The following is a 19,233-nucleotide window of genomic DNA, read 5'->3' as shown; positions in this document are numbered from 1 at the left end:
TTGTTTATTTTTCCTTGCCTGGGGAGATGTATCAGATAAAATACTGCTATGAGCAATGTCCAAAATTTTGCTGCCTATGTTTTCTTCTATGATCTTTATGGTTTTGGGTTGAACATTTAAGTCTTTGATCCATTTTGAATTTATTCTTGTGTATGGTGTAAGAAGGTGGTTTAGTTTCATTTTTCTGCATTTATCTGTCCAATTTTCCCATCACCCTTTATTGAACAGACTATCTCTAGCCCACTGCATGTGCTTACTTCCTCTGTCAAATATTAATTGACCATAAAGGTTTGGGTTTATTTCTGGACTCTCTATCCTATTCCAAGAAATACAAAGGATTGTAAGAAAATATTATGAACAACTATATGCCAACAAACCGGACAACCTGGATGAAATGGATAAATTCCTAGAAATATACAATCTTCCAAAACTAAATCAGGAATAATCAGAGAATCTGAATAGACAAATTACACCTAATGAAAATGAAGCAGTAATCAAAACACTCTCAACAAACAAAAGCCCTGGACCAGATCACTTCACAAATGAATTTTACCAAACATTCTGGTAAGAACTAATACCTCTCTTTCTCAAACTATTTCATAGAATTCAAGAGGGAAGGCTCCCAAACTCATTTTACAAGACCAGCATTAGGTTTAACCCCCTTTCAGAGGTTCTTAGCACCTACAATTTCTGAGCCTTTATGTCAGGGGTATCAAACTCATTTTCACCAGGAGCCACATCAGCCTCCTGGTTGCCTTCAAAGGGCCGAATGCAATTTTTAGGACTGTATAAATGTAACTACTCCTTAACAGTTCAGCGAGAGCTCCGCACTGCTGCTGGGTAGAAACAAGGTGCCAGGCCAGATAGAAAAAAGGTGGAGGGACAGATTGGGCCTGTAGGCCTTGTGTTTGCCACCTGTACTTTATGGGATTGTGATGTGGATTAGCTTGCAATTTTATTCCCCTTCTGGGAGTAGTTTTCAGTTTGTCCATTTGTTAGTGAGTTAATTCTTTAACTTACTATCTTCCTAAATCTTGATGGTATCTTATCTTCCCTCTTCTTCTTTGCTCTTTGGATTTACCCCTTTTTCCAAATTACTTTACTATAATTTAATTGAGTTTGGAGAGAAAATGGAGATAAACACATGAACTACTTTAATTTCCATCACAACCCTCTGGGGTAGCTACTATTATCCCTGTTTCGCAAATGAGAAAACTAAAGCCAAAGGAGATTAAGTAACTCATAGAAGGCCACAGAAAGCAGCAGAGCTAGAATCATATTCTCAGGGTCTTTTCCTTATTAGTTTTCAATACTACCCTCAAAATCATTCTAGGTGTTCCATTCTAGAATTACCAAAGCTAGCAGTGAACATCCAGAAATACCCAAAAAGAGATGGAAGAGAACCCTTGTAGCAAGCCTGCTGAGTACCTTGGAGACTAAAAAGAAAGTCAAAGTTTACAACTGTAATGGTAATGATGGGAAGGTGCAGGAGGTGATGGGAAAGAGAGAAGGAAGAATCAAACAACTCTCAAGTTTTTCTGATACCTTTCTCAAGGAGAACACAGGAGGCCTTTTTAAAGAATTCCAACTTACTAAATACTGATTTACCATGTGCTTGAAAATCCTAGGTCTTATTACTATTACTTTTCTGTGTTGGCCATTGGTGAAAATGTTAATTGTTAACTGGGTATAATAGAATCCAAAAATGTGTAACATTTCACACAATGTCCTGCATTAGACAGGACAGGATACTTATGGCCCAGTATATGATGTAGTTTCAAGCAAATAAATAAAACCTTACCCATTTAAAAACACTTTCAGATAAGACATTTAACCCACAGGAATTTCTAACCTGCTGAGTCAGATCACACCAAAAGTATACTTTGCTTTAAATGGATTGATAAACACAGACTGCTGCAAGCACAGGAAGAGCTGTGAAATTATACCTTTGGTAATAAAGAATTCTGCTTTACTTAAGTTAGAAAAATTTCTATATTTTATGTCTATCACTCATCCAACCCAAGAACAACATAACTTTTTTGCCAAAACCCTAAAAAGTACAGAGAAAAAGGATATATAGACAACTTTACTAAAACTGTCTGGCCTCAAACAAAAACACAACTATTGAGACATAAGCAAGAAGGCAAGAGGTAATTGTAGCTGTTCACTCTCATACTCAATGTGTGTGTGTGACCATACTCAAGGATCAGAACTTATCCAAGCTACTGTTCTGCTTAGGCAGTACCACAAAAGAAATGAGCCAAGCAGGTCTGGGATCAGAGTTTAAAAGGCCAGTAAGTCTGAAGAAACCCAAAACACTCATTTGAAAGAATATATATACCCTTATGTTCACTGTAGTGTTATTTACAATAGTCAAGCAATGGAAGCAACCCAAGTGCCCATAAACAGACGAGTGGGTAAGTTGTAATATATATACAAAATGGAATATTACTTGGTCATAAAAAAGAACAAAATTTTACCATTTCCAACAGCATGGATAGACCCAGAAGGTATTATACTAAGTGATATAAATCAGTCAGAGAAAAACAAATACCATATAATTTGACTTACATGTGGCATCTAAGGAACAATATAAATAAACAAAACAGAAACAGACTTCTAGATACAGAGAACAGAATGATGGTTGCCACACAGAAGGGGTTGGGAGACTGGATCAAAAAGGTGAAGGGACTGACAAATACAGATTGGTAATTACAAAACAGTCATGGGAATGTAAAGTACAGTACAGCATAGGGAATGTAGTCAATAATAGTGTAATAACTATGTATGATGCCAGATGGGTACTGGAAATATCAGGGGGAACACTTTGTAAAGTATATGATTGTCTAACTACTGTGCTATACACCTGAAACATATACAAAATAATACTAAATGTAAACTATAATTGAAAAAATTTTATAAGCCAATAAAGTCCATATTGAAGACTCTCATGAAGTACATTTCAGAACCAACAGCCATAAAAGCTCCTCCCCAGACTCATCTGAATGCCATGGTAATTTAGAACAAAAGACTTACATCATAAGCATTCAGCAAATATCTTCAGGGTAATTATTTTGGAGGCTTTTCCCAGTCACAACTTGCTTATATAAGCAGCTAATTTAATTCCAATTCAATTAAAGAGTTGTTTGACTATGCCCTGTATGGCAGGTCCTATTATACTTCCTAGGCACTAGGGCAATCAGTAGGCAAGAAGTTTCCATGGAAGAATAAAACTTAGTCCTTACCCTCAAAGAGCTTGTGCCTGGGATTAAAATAGATAAACAAACAGTCACTGTACACTGATGACAGAAATAAGCGTAGCATACCATGAGAGCCCACAGATGGAATATCCAATCTTTTGGGGGACACTTATGGGGATGAAATCAGGTCAGGGAAGGATTTATAAAAACTATATCTGGTAAGGACTTTGTCCAGTCAAATACTATAAAAATTAGAAGTACCATCCTTATTTATTAAACAATAACCTAGGCCAGGAGGAGTTAAGAATATAAATCCTCTAATTATCAATAAAAGATTATGATTTCCCAATATTTAGCGAAAAAAAAAGTTTTAGTACAGAGATTTTTCAACTTAAATTTGGGTTTATATTCCAAAGGTTTAAAAGTAGGTTATTGGAAAAACTGAAGCACATTTCCCCTGATTAATATTATTATGAAATATTGGTAGATTCTCTGGGTAGCTCCATCCCTAATCCTCCTTAGCCATAATATGCTAAAATGCTATTTGTGATAAAATTCAGCCAATAATAATGTAGTTTAGGTGATTAACACAGAAGGCTGAATTCAAAGTGATTTGAATATACCAATATTTCAAACTATGGCTATTATACTTAAGGAAAAGTTGGTTTAATTAAAGGGATGAGCAATATTCAATGAAACAAACCAGACAAGCATGTACTTGTGCTAGGCACTTCGCAGGCATTACCCAAATTTAATCCTCATGACAACTTGAACTATATTTTTAATAGAATAAATATAAAGGGATATAAATATGTAATCACAGAAGGTTATAAACAGGATACAAGTTCATTTTTGCATACTGTCAATAATTACAGATTTTAAATCTCACTTCTATACTCAACAAGTCAATGCCCCCTGCCCCCATTTACTTCCCTACTAAATTCAGGGTGGAGAATTCTAAACTATTGAAAAAAAACATTATGTGTCCACTGTGTCTGAGTATCACTCATTAATTCCTGAAATGTTCATTGAGGTCCTATGTGCTAACCACTTTGGAACATGTAAATAAAACACAAAAGGAGTTTACAATTAAATTAAGGAAGACTAAACAAGTAGATTACAATCTAGCTGCTAATAGAATAGATAAAATACTGTATCTACAGGGCACTATCAATTATAAGATGAACCATAATTTTATGTACCACTAAGAAAAAGAGCTGCCAATTAAAGTACAACGTTCTATCACTTAAAATTTGTTATTTTTTATATTTATTGATTTTAGAAAGAGGGGAAGGGAAAGAGAGAAACATCGCTTTGTTGTTCCACTTATTACACATTCATTGGTTGATTCTTGCACGTGCCCTGACTGCAGATCAAACCCGCAACCTTGGCATATCGGAATGATGCTCTAACCAACTGAACTACCCAGCCAGGGCCTTTTATGTTTCCTGAAAAAGCTCTGTGCTTATATTGATTCACCACAAATCACTTATGGGTATATATAAAAGGAAAATGAGAGCAAAATAAAATACTTAGGTATTCCTAGACAATTTCTTTATACTGTGAGTCTTACTCTTTTCTGAATCACTCTAATACTCTGAGCCTCACAAGTATATTGGTGATGGAGTGTTTCTTAAAGATAAATACCAGCTCATATGCCAACTTTAACATTACGTAGAGAGCTATCTCACTTTTGACTCTGAATTTAGGAATATAGCTTAACTCATCCTCACAACCATTTAGTTATTAGTGGTTAAAAATGCTCCACTTTTTTGTTTGTCTCCAGAATTTTCTTCCAAGCTGCCAAAACTTATTTTGCAAGTTTTGATGCTGGTTCTGGTATTCACTTATGGACTGGCAATGAGAAACAAGTTAGGGCTGTTACCTGACCAATAGCAACTGTTAGGACACTATTATTTCAAATATGAAAAGGAATGTATCTAAGAATTTATGAAATATAGTAAATAAGTTTCCATTATATAGTTTTACCATTTAAGTAATGATTCCATATATGTATCTTATCTTTCTTCTCAAAACAACTCTTTGAGGCTAGTATTATCCACATTTTAAGAAAATAAAGTCAAGTTTGCACCAGTTAAGTATAGGTACTGAAGCCAGGAAGGAAGTCCTAGTATGTTGATTTAAAACTTACATTCTTTCTAGAAAACTACAGAAGTACAGAACTAATAGTATTGATATAGAGTTGGCACTATGGTCTTTGGGCAAATCTGGCCACAACTTCAGCCTGCTGTTATGGTTTGGAATAACTGGGATTTTCAAAAACAATCTCTCTTTCAATCTTCAAAATATACTGGTAGCACATGTTTAAGACTGGTTGTCAACACAGGCATTCCTCAGAGATACTGTGGGTTCACCCCTGGACCACCACAGTAAGGCAAGTACTGCAGTAAAGCAAGTCACAATCTTTTTGCTGGTGGAAGGTCTTGCCCTCAAGACCTCATAAAAAATGCAGTATCTGTGAAGCACAATAAAGTGAAGCACAATAAAATGAGGTATGCCTATACTGGATTTTGAAGAACACCAAAGTGAGGTGTATAGGCCAACAACTCATTTAATAATGCTATGAATTAAAACTTTCTTTTCTAAAAAAAAAAATTTACTTCATAGCATGAAGGAAAGTTTTTCTGAACCAACCAAAGGTCTTCTCAAATCTGACAGCAAGTAACAGAGCAAGGAGGGTTCATTAGATTTTAAAAAATTATCCAATTTTGGAGATCCTAAGAAGAAATATATTTGTTGGCAATAAATCTAACAATGGAAAAAATGGACACTCACGCAGAAGTGCTCAGGTCAAGGGGCTCAAATCTGGCAAAAGTGGGAAAGGGGAAAGAGGAGGAGGGAAATCATGTCCTATACCACTGTGACAATGAAATCAGTAGGGAATATGAAGTCAGAAGATCAGTCTCTCCTACTTGTTAACATCAGGGCTTGGGGCAGATGCTGTTAGCTTTCTACATTCTTTACCCACTTCCCACTCTCTATTCCCTAACAGAATTCCAATTTGTTTTAGTAGGTAGTGGAGATCTCTCATTTTTCCTCCAGCCCAAGGGAATAAATAAGAATTGGTCCAATGATAGTAAACCAATGATAGTAATCACATTCCCTACTGCCAGTGACTGGTCTCATGATGGATGTGTGAACCAGTTCTACACAATGAGACAGTAAGACAAGCTTAGCTAAGAAAAGATCTTTACCCTCGTTCCCTCCTTTTTCTTCGGAAAGACAGAATAAAGGCAAGATTCAAGTGGAGTTGCAGCAACCATAAAGTGACAAACAAAAGAAGGAAAAGCCAACATTTCTAAGAATGACCAAAAAAGGATGTAAAGTCTGGGACTTGAATGATACAGCTGAATGACTGAATTAACTCTGGGATTGCCTATTAATAATAAATATGCTTTTGGTTTCAACCACAGTAAGCTGTTAGCAAATTATTTCCCATTAATGTAATGTTGCTAATTTGAATTTGGGTAGTTTAGTACGTTTAGTTGTATTTAAACAGTAAATTTTTTAAAATTTTATTTATTAGTTTTAAAATTTTTATTTATTAGTTTTAGAGAGGAAGCGGGGGAGAAAGGAAAAGGAAAAGGGGAGGGGGAGGGGAGGGGGGAGGGGAGAACAGAGAAAAATTAACTTGTTATTCCACTTTTTTATGCATTTATTAGTTGATTCCTGTATGTGCCCTGACCAGGGATTGCCCCCACAACCTCGGTATATTGGGATGAGCCTCTAAACAACTGAGCTACCTGGCCAGGCCTAAATCTTTTGAGTTCTATAATTGTATGAGAGTAATATGGAATTTACTCTTATACATAAGGAATTTATCCCTAGTTTTTTGTACATATTTGAGTAGCATTACATTGAAGATAGCTTAAGTCAAGAATTGGGATTCAGAATTTTTTCTTCAAAAGGAATTCATAATAATATATTTCTTTAAGGAAGACTCAATATCATAAAAATGTTTATTCTAAATTATTGTACTTATTTAGTATAGTCCCAATAAAAATACTATCAAGATTTTTTCTGATACTTATTGATTAGAAAATTTATTTGTAAGAATAAACAAATAAAAGGAGTCAGGAAAATCTTAAAAATGAAATGAGGGGGAACCTACCTCTATCATCTACTAAAACATATTAATTAATGCTTCTCTAATTAAAAGTGTAGTGACAAAATAAAAAAGGAAAGAAGCTTCATAAATAGACCCAAATTTATGTGGAAATTTGGTATATAATAAAGATGTCCTTTTAATCATTGGGGAGTTTATTTTTAATAAATGGTGTTACAATAACTGGACAGTCTGTGGATACAAATAAAATTGGCTGCGTTCCTCACTTTGCATATCAAGATAAATTTAAAACGAAGGCAAAAAAAAGAAACCCCACAGGTTCTGGAAAAAAAACCTATATAAATTCTTTCATATTCTTCTGGGAGAAGAATATGTCTTTCTGTGATTCAAAATCCAGAAGCAATACATGCTATATTTGAGTATGTAAAATTAAAAAAAAAAAAACCTTTTTACATGGCAAAAAATATAAGCAAAGTAAAAAGTCAACTTGGAAAAATATTTTTGACATTTATAAAGAGAAAATGTCCCTAATACATAAAGCACTTCAAACAGCCACTTTAGAAAACAGTTTGACAGTTTCCTGAAAAGTAAAACATAATTTACCATGTAAACCAGCAATTCCATTCTTAGGTTTTTACCCAAGAGAAAGACAAACATATTTCCACACAATAATTTGCATGTGGATGTTCATGAGTAGTATTCATAATGGCAAAAAATTAGAAACCTGTAAATGAAAAAGGAGTTTTACAGAAAGTAACAAACCCAAGTGTCCAGTAACTGATAAATGAGTAAATAAAATGTGGTATATCTATACAATGGAATATCATTCAACAAAAATGAAGTATTGATACAAGCTACTACATGGATGAACCTTGAAAACAATATACTAAGTGAAAGAAGCCAGTCACAAAAGGTTGTATCGCATGATTTAATTTACATGAAATCCACAATAGACAAGTCCATTGAAACAGAAATTAGATATTAGTAGTTGCCAGGAGCAGTAGAAAGGGGTACAGGAGTGCTAACAGGTAGTTTCTCTGTGGGTAATAAAAATGTTCTGGAATGAGTGGTGATGATTGTACAACCTTGAATTTACTGAAAAACACTGAACTGTATTCTCTAAAAGGGTGAATTCTATATGTGAGTTATAACTTAATTTTTTAAAAAATTAATAAATAACTAAAAGAGAAACACTAGAATTTAATTCTTCTAGTAATTCAGTATGTGACCTTGAGCAAATCACTTCACTTTTCCCTTTATTTCTCCATCTGCATGCATAGCTCCTTAAAGCCTTTCTGAGACCTGATATCTGTAATAAACTTAAGTTTAATGAAAGACTAATTAGATATGAATAAACATATAGCTTGAATGGAAAAAGCTGACATAACATTGAAAAGAATGTTTATACTTCATAAAGAGTAAGCCTTTTGCACCTGTATAAAATAATTTACTAGTTACCATTCCTTAAGAGTTTATGTAGGAAGCTTAAGTACTTTTCATGTATTTTCTCATTCTTACAGCACTCTAAGGTAAGCAGAAGTATCTCTGTTTTATAGATAAGAAACAAACTAAGAGAGGTTAAATGACTTGACCAAAGTGAATACTCAATCTGGGCTTCAAAGTCAGATCTATATTACTTTAAACATCAATCTCTTCGTGTTTACCAAGGTACACAACAATAGACTGAAAATCTGAAGTCTGGTTTGAATCCTGTTTCTGCCACTTAATGATTCTACAATCTTTGGGAAAGTCAATGAACATTTGAGTTTTCTCATTAACAGAAAATATTAGCCCTTGTCCTCATTTACCTCATAAAATTACAGAAAAAGGCACTAATACACGTCAGTTAAAGCACTGTAGCAATGGAAGAGATATTAGAAACCTAGTACTATTGATAACCAAAAACATGTTGAAAAATGAATGGTTTCAATAATCTACAGTTTCATCCTGGCCAGGGTGGCTCAGATGGTTGGGGCAGTGTCCCATACACCAAAAAGTTGTGGGTTCAATACCCTGTCGGGCACATACCTAGGTTGTGGGTTCCATCCCTGGTTGGGGCATACCTGGGAGGCAACAGATCGATGTTTCTGTATCTCTTTCTCTCCTTTCCTGGCTCTCTAAAATCAATAAACATTTTTTAAAGATTTCATTTTATTTATTTTTAGACAGAAGGGAAGGGAGGAAGAAAGAGAAGGAGAGAAATATCAATGTGTAGTTGCCTCTTGCATACCGTGCCCCCTACCAGCGACCTGGCCCACAACCCAGGCATGTGTCCTGACTGGGAAGCGAACCAGCAACCCTCTGGTTCACAGGCCTGCACTCAATCCACTGAACCACACCAGCCAGAGCTCTATAATCAATAAACATTAAAAAAAAATCAACAATCTCTCTAACGGTATTGAAATATACTAAAGCAGTGCTTTTCAAAACACACTATACTCAAGCATACCATGTGTTATATAGACTGTACATTGATGTCCTCCCCAAATCCATGTTAAATTCTAAAATCCCATGTAATATTTGTAGGTAAGGCCTGTGGGAGGTGACAAGGTCATAAGGGTACAGCCCTCATGAATGAGATTAGTACCTTTATAAAAGAGACACCGCAGAGCTCCCTACTCCCTTCTGCCATGTGGGCATACAGTAAGACTGCCATCTATGAACCAGGAAGGGGTCTTTAGCAGGCATGAAATCTTGGACTTCCCAGGCTCCAGAACTTTAAGAAATACTTTCTGTTGTTTATAAGCCACCCAGTCTATGCTATTTTTGTTACGGCAATCCTAACAAAGAGACCAATCACAAGCAGGAATCTCAAATCAAAGTAGCTCCAAAAGGTTTAATAAAAAAAAGTTCAAGAACTGTTTGGGGCATCATCTACTAGTATCTATCATAAAACAATAAAACCAGGATTTCAGGCCTTCGGGAAGAAGACTGTTGATGTTCTGAAAAGGGAATGAATTCTAGAGAACAAACCTAGATTGAATCTGGTTCTGCCATATACTAGTTGGATGATTTTTAACCTCTGCATCTGAATTTCCTTATGCAGGGAAATATCTACCTTTCAAGGTTGTGGACAGGATAAATAACATACATAAAACTACTACAATGCCAGACACATAGTACTTAAAGAAAAAAAGTTAATTGCTATTATTACATTATCCAGAATATTACCCACTAATATTCTAGGATTACTAAATCCAATTTGAAAACTAAACTATGAAAACTCAAAAAAAACCCATAAACTCAAAGTCACCCTGAATATGTACACATCTAAAAAAGGTTAGTGAAACTGAGGGCAAAAGATTATGAAAAGTACTTAAAAGAGTAAGTCATATGAGACTGTTAAAGGAACAGGCCCAACTTAAGACTAAGAGATACATGGAGTAGATAAAGATAGTAAGATTTAAAAAAAAAGGAGCAGAGCAGAAATAAAGAAGCATTCTTTAAAATTGGTGGAAGTAAGACTTCATAAATCAGGACTGAGGAAAAGGACTGAATCCTAGAATATCTACAAAGGAGTAACATACACAACTCAAATTAAGTACTGCCAGGAAAACAACTATGAATCCAAAAAACCACAACGGGTCTCACAGTCAAGAAACCCATGTCCTAATATTTAGTGGCTGGCCCTGGGGTACCTCAGTATGAGGAAAATTTGAGTTTAAGTCTTGTCTTTTATTTAGAGAAAGTATTATCCCCTGTCCCTTCATTTATTTTACAGAATACAAAATTCTCTGAGCCTTAGTTTCCTCAACTATACAGTGGAGTGGTGAGATGAAATTATTCCAATGCTCTCTTCCAGCTTTATGATTGTAGAGGGGAGAGAGTCTATATTACCACTAACATTAGACTGAGAGAAGGCCTGCCTATGTTCCAATTATGAATTAGAAAAAAACAAAGGAAAATAAGCTGCTTGAGGACCACATAAAATTCACCGACATATGCTCTTCTTCACAATACTACTATAAAGGAACCTCTTCCTGAAGAACTTTATTTTCCAGGACAAGCAGTTAACCTAAATTTAAAAAACCAAACATTTATTTAAAAAGAGTAATTTACTAACAATTATACATCCTTCTAATCAGCAGATTTTTCCTTTTTTCTCTCAGTATTTTTCTTCAGTTCATCACCACAGAACTTGTTTTGACAACGTGAGAAGCTGAATTCTAATTAAACTTACCTAAAGCATGTATAGATATAAAAAAGCTAATTTTTGTACATTTTTTTTTACCAAAGAGTGCTGGCAGACTGAAAGATCAAATTTTAGATTAAGATAGGCAGCAACTAAGACACATATCAACAATAAATGTTACACTAATTTTATATTCCAGGTTAATTTTCCCAAATAATGTTACGGATCAGTTTCCAGACCCTCCTTATTATTTATGTTACAGTACTATCTTTGTCTTCCAAAGCTAAGGCAACCCTCGTTTTACCTGAAATGAAGCCTTCTACCATTTCTTTCTGTTGTGCATCCACTGTCCATCAACCTATCAAGGTTCTCTACTTTTCTACTGTGTATCATAGTCAGGTCTCCACTCCAAGTCCTAGTTTCCTTCCCTGGTTTTTCCCACCATTCTCACCATCTCCTACTGTTTCAATTTATAGGATTCTCCTTTCTCTTCATTGCTAGAGATTACTTTCACAGTCCTACCTCTCCTATCTTCAAGTCCCCTTTGATCAGTTTTGATACACATGACTTCTTCAGAACTTGAAGTTTGCCTTCTCCAGTGTTCTTATTCCAAGAATATCTACCAATCCATCTCTAGATTCTGAACACAAACTCTTGACTACTTTATACCCAAATATTCTTCCTGCCCCTTTTCTCTTTACACTCACTAGTCCCCAGAGTCCTGTCTGATATTACAAGCACCCCTCAGAAACCAACTGCGTATTCAATTCTATCTGCGTTCCAGCAATTAACACTCTGGTGTTCAACTCATTATGCTCTCTCCCCTACACCCAAGTATTCCCTAACCTGACACAAGCCATTCATCAAACTAAAATTCCAAACGTCTATCTCTTCAACAAGGCTTTTTTCCTAGTAAATAGTTTCCCTGAAACATTTTAAGTGGTTACTTTCGATGCTTCATTAATTCTGAGTTTTGTCAAACCACTACAAAGTTGCCATCAAGCCTATTTGCCAAGCAAAAATCAATTGCCCAAATCTTTCTCTTTAAGCTTCCCGGATCTTCCCTCTGCAGCATTTCCATTCACCAAATCCTATCCCTAGTCACTTCTCAATGTCTAGAGCCCAAGGGGGTGCTCTCTAAACTCCTCAGCCCTCGCCCTCATCATGCCTCCCCTACACTTACTCATCACATTCCTATTACTCTTGTTTTTTTGGCTATGTTTTCCATCTTTCCTCACGCCTATTTCCCAAGCTTTCTCAGTTCTCTTAGTCACCCCAAGTCGTGAATCTGCCTCTTACACCTCTAGAGACTCTCTCTAGAACCTTCCGCTCCCTAGTTCGTTTTCCTCTCTAACCCTGTTTCAGGTGTTGTCTAGTTCTCTCAGCTTTTCTAATATCTACTTCTCACAGTCTTCTTACTCGCAAATCTTCCTCTAGTTGTTTCTCCTAATCCCCCCCAACTTTTCTCTCAGTCATTCCCCACTTCCCTCAACCATCCCTGGCAGCTTTCTCCCCATCTTCGTCATCACTCGACTCCCTTTCTTCAAACCTCCTCCATCCCTTCTTCTGTAGGTGCCTCTTAAATCTCTTAAATTACCCTCTTGGTTTCCTCAATTTTTGCCGTATTCCCTTCTCCCTTCAATACTATTTGTCCTTCAATTTCCATTAACTTGGCGCCTCCCCTAAAACCCAAATCTGCCTTCTACTCCATCCAACGCCTCCAGGCCGCCGCCAACATTCTCCCCTTTTCTTAGCCTCCCTTGCGGTGCAGCTCTAAACGCCCAGAGCCATCATTCTCCAGTGGCCAAGACCTGGCCTTCAGAAGGAAGGGCTCTGGATCACGTACCCCATTCGCATCTTTGCTCCGCTCTGACTGCCCCCGCTGCCGGGCAGAGGGGGGCGAGAGGGCAGGCGGCCGAGGTGCATGCTCTTCTCGAGGGCCGACATGAAGGGAAGGCCGGAGGTAGTCAAACACGAGCCGAAACTTCGTTCCAGGCTAAGTGCGGCCCAACCGGTCACAGCTTGCTCTTTTAGTGGTGCCCAGTCGCCTTTGGACAGCACCCAGCTCCCGGCAGCACCGCCCACCGCCCACCGGCTCCGTAAACCCCACCCACTCGCCTCCGAAGATTCTACCGGAAGTACGCAACAGGAAGATTCCTTCCACAAAGGAAGCTGGGTAACGGAGTCTGCGGACACCTCAGACCTCAAGCGGAGAGCTAGACGACCCTTCCCGGAAAGAGAAGCGCTCTTAGAGGCAATGCACCCTGGGCTATGGAGTCCTCAAAGGACGTATCCCTTTGCGCCTGCGCAGCTGGAGGGGACAGCGTCCAACCCCGCAGAGGTAGTGTAGCAAAGCATCCTGGGTGTTGCAGTCTATTGGTGGTGAGGAGTCTTGGCGCCTTTCCTTTTCACCGCTTCCCAAGAGACTGTTAGATGAAAAGCTGCTTCTTCCTGCCTCCCAGGCTGCCCAGCGGTGCCGGTTGCCGGGGAACGCGGGCGCGGTGGGAAGGGATGGCGGTAGGCTACGGCCTAGGTGCTGGGGCTGGAGTTGAGTTGGTGAAGAAAAGCTCGGCCTCATCATGAAACAACGCAAAGGCCAGGGACCTGGGGGCGGCCGTGGCCGCAAGAAAGGAGGTAACCTGAGCGACCAAAGGTTAAGGAAAGCGTCATAGGGCGGAGTTAGGGGAACGGGGTGTAAGGAATTCTAGGGAGACCCCCCCGACAACCGCCTGTTAAAAAAAAAAAAGAAGAAAAGGGATGAAGGAGGGGGAATAACCAGGGAATCAGATTAAAAGAGAGGGCAGTTGGCTCTCCAACGAATGGAAAGGATATAGGGGCCGGAGGCGGGGGTTGGGGAGTGGCAAACTGGACGAATAAATGGGGCTAAGTGAGGGCTTAAGTACTGGTAGGACACCTTTAAAGGAAGGAAATAAAAAATTCTACAGATTTTTTGTATTTTTGGAAATTGAGATATAATTGACATAATGTTGTTAGTTTCAGGTCTACCACATAACTGATTGGATGTTTGTATATGTTGCGAAATGATCACCGTCACTATACATCCATCACTATACATAGTTACAGAATTTCTTTTCTGTTAATGAGAACCCTTAAGATCCACTCTTAGCATCTTTCAAGTATACAGTACACTATTATAGTCACTGCAGTGTAAATTAAATCAACCCCATGACTTGGGAGGGTTTTTCATAACAAAGTTAAGTGTATGTTAGGGTCCACCTTTGGAGGTCCACAAAGGACAGAAGAAACATAAGTTGGAGAGGGGAGTATGTCAGTAATTCTAACAGACAAGGGTCATGCTTTATACGTTACTGAATCCTCAAGAACTAGCACAAAGCAGGACTCAGTAAATGTTAGTTGAACGAGTGAGGCATAATACAATCATGAAGTGTGGAGGGCTACAAATGGGAAGTTGGAAAAGATAGTGTGGAGGAGAGACGAAGAGTGGCGAGTTAGACCATGTGGTAGGTAGGGTTGAAGGGGTGAGGGTGTGAGTATCTACAATGGATTTGAGATGATGAAAGAGTGTGTAGCAAGAGGTTTGTCAGGTTCACTCCAAGAGAGACAAGCTCACCAGGAGAGTAGAAAAATGTTAGCTTCAGCAAGAACAGTCACCCTAGGAACCCAGGGCAGATCAGGAAACTAGAATTTGAATCTCTACAGGGCTTTCACAAAAACAAAAATGAGTGGCTGCCTTTTTACATTATACACAAAGAAATAACAGAATAGTTATATTAGGCCATTGGGGTGAGGACTGGAGCTACAGAAATAAATCTTATCCAAACTTCAGATTTTTAAAAAAAATCTTCACCCAAGGATATGGTTATTGATTTGGGAGAGAGAGAAATAATGATGTAAGAGAGAAACATAATCGATTGCCTCCAGTATGCACCCTGACCGAGGTTGGAAGTTGCAACCCAGAGATGTGCTCTGACCTGGGATCAAACCTGCGACCTTGTGGTGCACAGGACAATGTTCCAACCAGCTGAGCCACCAGCCAGGGCTGTTTAAAGATGCTTAAGACAGTTTTGAGGCAGTACCTTTCCTGCCTGGAATGATGGGAGGATATGAAACAAGCATGGAAGTGATCATTTTTGTTGCTCCCTATGTGAAATCAGTCAAGCATATTTGGTTAATAGGCAAATCAAAATAGAAATAACATAAGAATGCCCTACTAGCTATCTTATATGGGTATGCAGTAATGCTCATGTACATACCCATGTATAATTTTTATATTGAAATAGTTATCCATAAAGTTATGATGGGACTTTTCTCCACTATAGAGAGCAGACAGGGTGTTCACTTCAGAAATCCAAAGAATTACTTAGATAGATTCATGAGCTGAGAGACTCCAGTATATTTTCTTCTAGTGAAGCATAAACAGTGCCCAAGAGAAAAGTGAGAGAAATAAAAAGATGTGTAATGTAAGAATGATTTCTTAAGTCTCTCAGTCCTTGTTAGAAGATAAAGGAAAGTTGTATAGAAAGCTGTGTTTAACTGCCTGGTTTACATTTTGTTATCTGTATGAAGCCAATAAATATTATGAACCCAGCAAAGTGCTAAAAAATTGAGCAGAATCTGAAGAATGATAATCTTTGTCCTCAACCGTGTGATATTGGTGGGGCGAGAAGACAATCTAAGGTGCTCTTTATTGAAATGCAGAGTTGTATGGTATAGACCTAATCATTTATTTGAGCGTTGAATGAAGGGAGTTTTTGCTGCTCTATGTTTAGTGATGGTTTTAAAGTAAGAGAGTTAGGTAAAGATAACATCTTAAGAATTGTGGACTTTGTAATAATCAGTATTTGGAAGAAAACTTTCAACTGAGATCTGAAAATATATGTACTGTATCATTATATTTGTATTTTTCAAATGGTCTCTCTCCATTGAGGAGTTTGTGTTAGTATGTCTTAAGTTGGTATGTTCTTTATTTGTACTAACCTGAAACCAACTCTAAACACCAGTTTGTTGTCAGGGTGGCTTAAGTGACCAGATAGTTTATTCTGTGGTCTAGTTAACTAGTTACTTCTCCTTTATTAGAATAGGTAAGATAAGCCTGCTTTCTGTAGAGACTAAAATGTTTTTGTGTGTTTTTATTAAAAAAGCAGATTATATGTTTTCTATATTTAGTCTAAATTTTAACTTAGTATTCTTGAATTTCTCCACAGGTTTAAGTGACATTCCTCCATCTACAAGTCTACCACCTCTAGTTGAAGGCCAACTACGCTGCTTTCTGAAACTTACTGTTGATAAAGTCATATGGAAGATTGCAAAGCCTCCTTCTTGTATACTGGTTCGAGTGAGATGGTGGGGAGAAACATCAGATGGAACCCTCTTTTGTCCCAGGGACACATTGCAGACTGAACCAAAAGCTGTGAGAACAACTACACGTTATGCTGTTCGCTGTGGTCCAAAGCAATTTACCTCTTACCTAACAGGTACAATTTTGTCTTAGCGTTGCACCTACAGACCTAATAAGCATGTAGTGATGTTATTAGCAATAGATGTTATTGCATACCTAGTATCTATATGACATCATTAATTATTGAGGGCTCAAAGAGGTTTAAAAATAGACAATTTACTGAGAATATGCTATGCACTAGCAATTGACACATATTATTTCTAATTCTTAACTCTGCAAGATAGATTATTTTCTCTCTTTTATGGATGATGAAACTCAGGTTCAGAGATGAAATCAATGCTCTCTAAAGTTACATAGTTGACAGTGGCGAAGCAGATTTGAACCCACTTCTGTCTGACAACAGAACTCATGTACTTTTTACCAAATCATGCTTGTTTAAGTAATAACCATACTGTTTGCTCTGGGACTTAAATTATGCTCAAGGAAAGAGGATATAGATATAAAATTTACTAACAGTGCGAGATAATCCCTGCTAAGTACCAATGAATGGTTTAGTGAGTTAGTACTACAGATTTTTAAAGAAGGGAAAGATCTCTCCATAGGAGTCCAGGAGCCAAAATCTCTTCATTTGTGTTCCAGGAAAGCATTCTAAACGTGCTTCATTACTTCTCAATATTTTAATCAAGGTCTCACATAAACACATTTTGGATGGTGGAGTTATTTATCAAATCAGTGCAGTTCAAGTCAGTAAAAATTAAGCATTTATCATGTAAACATTGTTGGGCTAAGAATACTAAAGAGCCGAAGTTGAATTAAAGATTAACCTATCTTAAAAAGCTTGCATTCTACCAAGAAAAAATTTTGGAAAACATCATAATGTGAAAAACAAAAACTTCAGTAATTCAAAAAATACATAATGATCACTTAGCATGTGCTGGACATTGTGCTAGGCACTATGGGAATTATACAAATGAATAAAAGTATTTAATCAGAATGGTATCTAATTCTAACTAAATTCATAGAGAAATTTAGTATAATAGTAGGTAGAAAGTGATAAGTGCTATTAAAGGACACCCATAGATATTCGGGTACTGGAAACCTAAAACTTGAATCCTCAAGTGGTATTTTTATATAATTTAACAAATGAGGAGTGATTAGAAATTCTTCAGTAAGAAAAAAGATATCTATTCATATGGTAACTGGTCAGACATTTATTTGAGCATCCTGTGATAAAATAAGGACTGCACTAGATTTGTCATCTGAACTTTAGGTTAGTGTTATCAGCTGTGGGATTTTGGAAAGTCCCTTGCCATTTCTGATGCCCTTTTTCCTCATCTGTAAAATGAGATCAAATAGCTGACTTTCCATAAAGAAGCAGCCTGGTTGAATGAGAAGAGCATGGGCTCTGAAGTCAGACAGGCTTGAATTTGACCTCTAGCTTCAGGATTGGATGCTCTGTGATGTTGGGAGGTTCCTTAAGATATTGGAGCCTCACCTTCCTATTTAGTTAAATGGGGATAATAGCACTTACCTGAAAGAAATTTTTGTGAAGATTAAATGAAAAATAAATTTGTAGCTTTATTGCTGCAGTGCCTGGCATATTGTAGGTGTGAGTCTTACAAAAATATAATGTCTTAAGTATAGCATAGGGAATATAGTCAATAAAATGAATACAGGTTTTATTTTTTAAAAATGTGTGTGTGTGTGTATGTGTATGAAGTGCCTTAGGCATTGTGATGGATACAGAGATTTTAGATGTTGTCTCTGATCAAAAAGAACTTAAAGATTTGTTGAAAAAACAAAGCTGACATGTGAAACAAGTGAGCAGTGCCAGAATGCATGTAATTAAGTGCCTGATTACTTGGTACATACAATGAGTACTATATGAATATTCTAGGAAATTAATAAGAACTAAACTTGTAAGTTATTAGGAAATCAGAATTCTACTTCTGTTCTATACTAACTTGCTGCCTGACACTTTGAGCAAGCTGTTTCATCTTCTTGGGTGTTAATTTTACCATGGGTAAATTGAAGGAGTTAACCACCAAATCAGCCAGTAGTGAAATTTTATTATTCTAGTTAGGAAAAAAGCCTTGGAGAAGGTCCCATTTGAATAGGGAACAGATGGGGTTTTCCTTGTAAGTGATGGCACAGCTGTGAACATGAGTATATGCTTATTAAAAATGAAGATACAACATTGGTTCACAAGAGTATGTGCTCTAACTGAAAACTTGGGAAAAATATAACTATTTTTTAAGTTGTTTGGTATTTGCTTTGTTATTCTTTTATGTACTCTTTTGTATGCATAGCTCATTTAAAAGAAAATAAAATGCAAAAAGGAAACCATTGAATATATTATCAAATATATTCATGGTAAGTAAGACAGGGACGGTGATATGTTAGGTAATTTGTCTAATGTTGTATAATAGTCATT

General features: G+C 37.0%; 2 protein-coding genes across 4 annotated transcripts in view; one reads left to right on the top strand and one right to left on the bottom strand.

Annotated features, from left to right (window-relative positions):
• Nucleotides 1–13,551, bottom strand: part of PPME1 (protein phosphatase methylesterase 1) — a 66,766-nt gene extending 53,215 nt beyond the window's left edge. The window contains exon 1 of the mRNA XM_045818282.1: nucleotides 13,266–13,551. Coding sequence (XP_045674238.1) covers nucleotides 13,266–13,366 — 101 coding nt within the window. The 5' untranslated portion in view covers nucleotides 13,367–13,551. The remainder of the gene's footprint in view (nucleotides 1–13,265) is intronic.
• Nucleotides 13,552–13,804: 253 nt separating this feature from the next.
• C2CD3 (C2 domain containing 3 centriole elongation regulator) overlaps nucleotides 13,805–19,233 on the top strand; it is a 125,301-nt gene continuing 119,872 nt past the window's right edge. For all 3 annotated transcript variants that reach the window (XM_045817816.1, XM_045817815.1, XM_045817817.1), the window contains exons 1-2: nucleotides 13,805–14,053; nucleotides 16,606–16,875. In XM_045817816.1, coding sequence (XP_045673772.1) covers nucleotides 13,999–14,053; nucleotides 16,606–16,875 — 325 coding nt within the window. In that variant the 5' untranslated portion in view covers nucleotides 13,805–13,998. The remainder of the gene's footprint in view (nucleotides 14,054–16,605; nucleotides 16,876–19,233) is intronic.

Source organism: Phyllostomus hastatus, unplaced genomic scaffold, assembly GCF_019186645.2.
Source record: "Phyllostomus hastatus isolate PE091 unplaced genomic scaffold, TTU_PhHast_1.1 phas_scaffold_317, whole genome shotgun sequence".
Lineage (NCBI taxonomy): Eukaryota > Metazoa > Chordata > Mammalia > Chiroptera > Phyllostomidae > Phyllostomus > Phyllostomus hastatus.
This window is presented reverse-complemented; position numbering and strand designations above follow the sequence as displayed.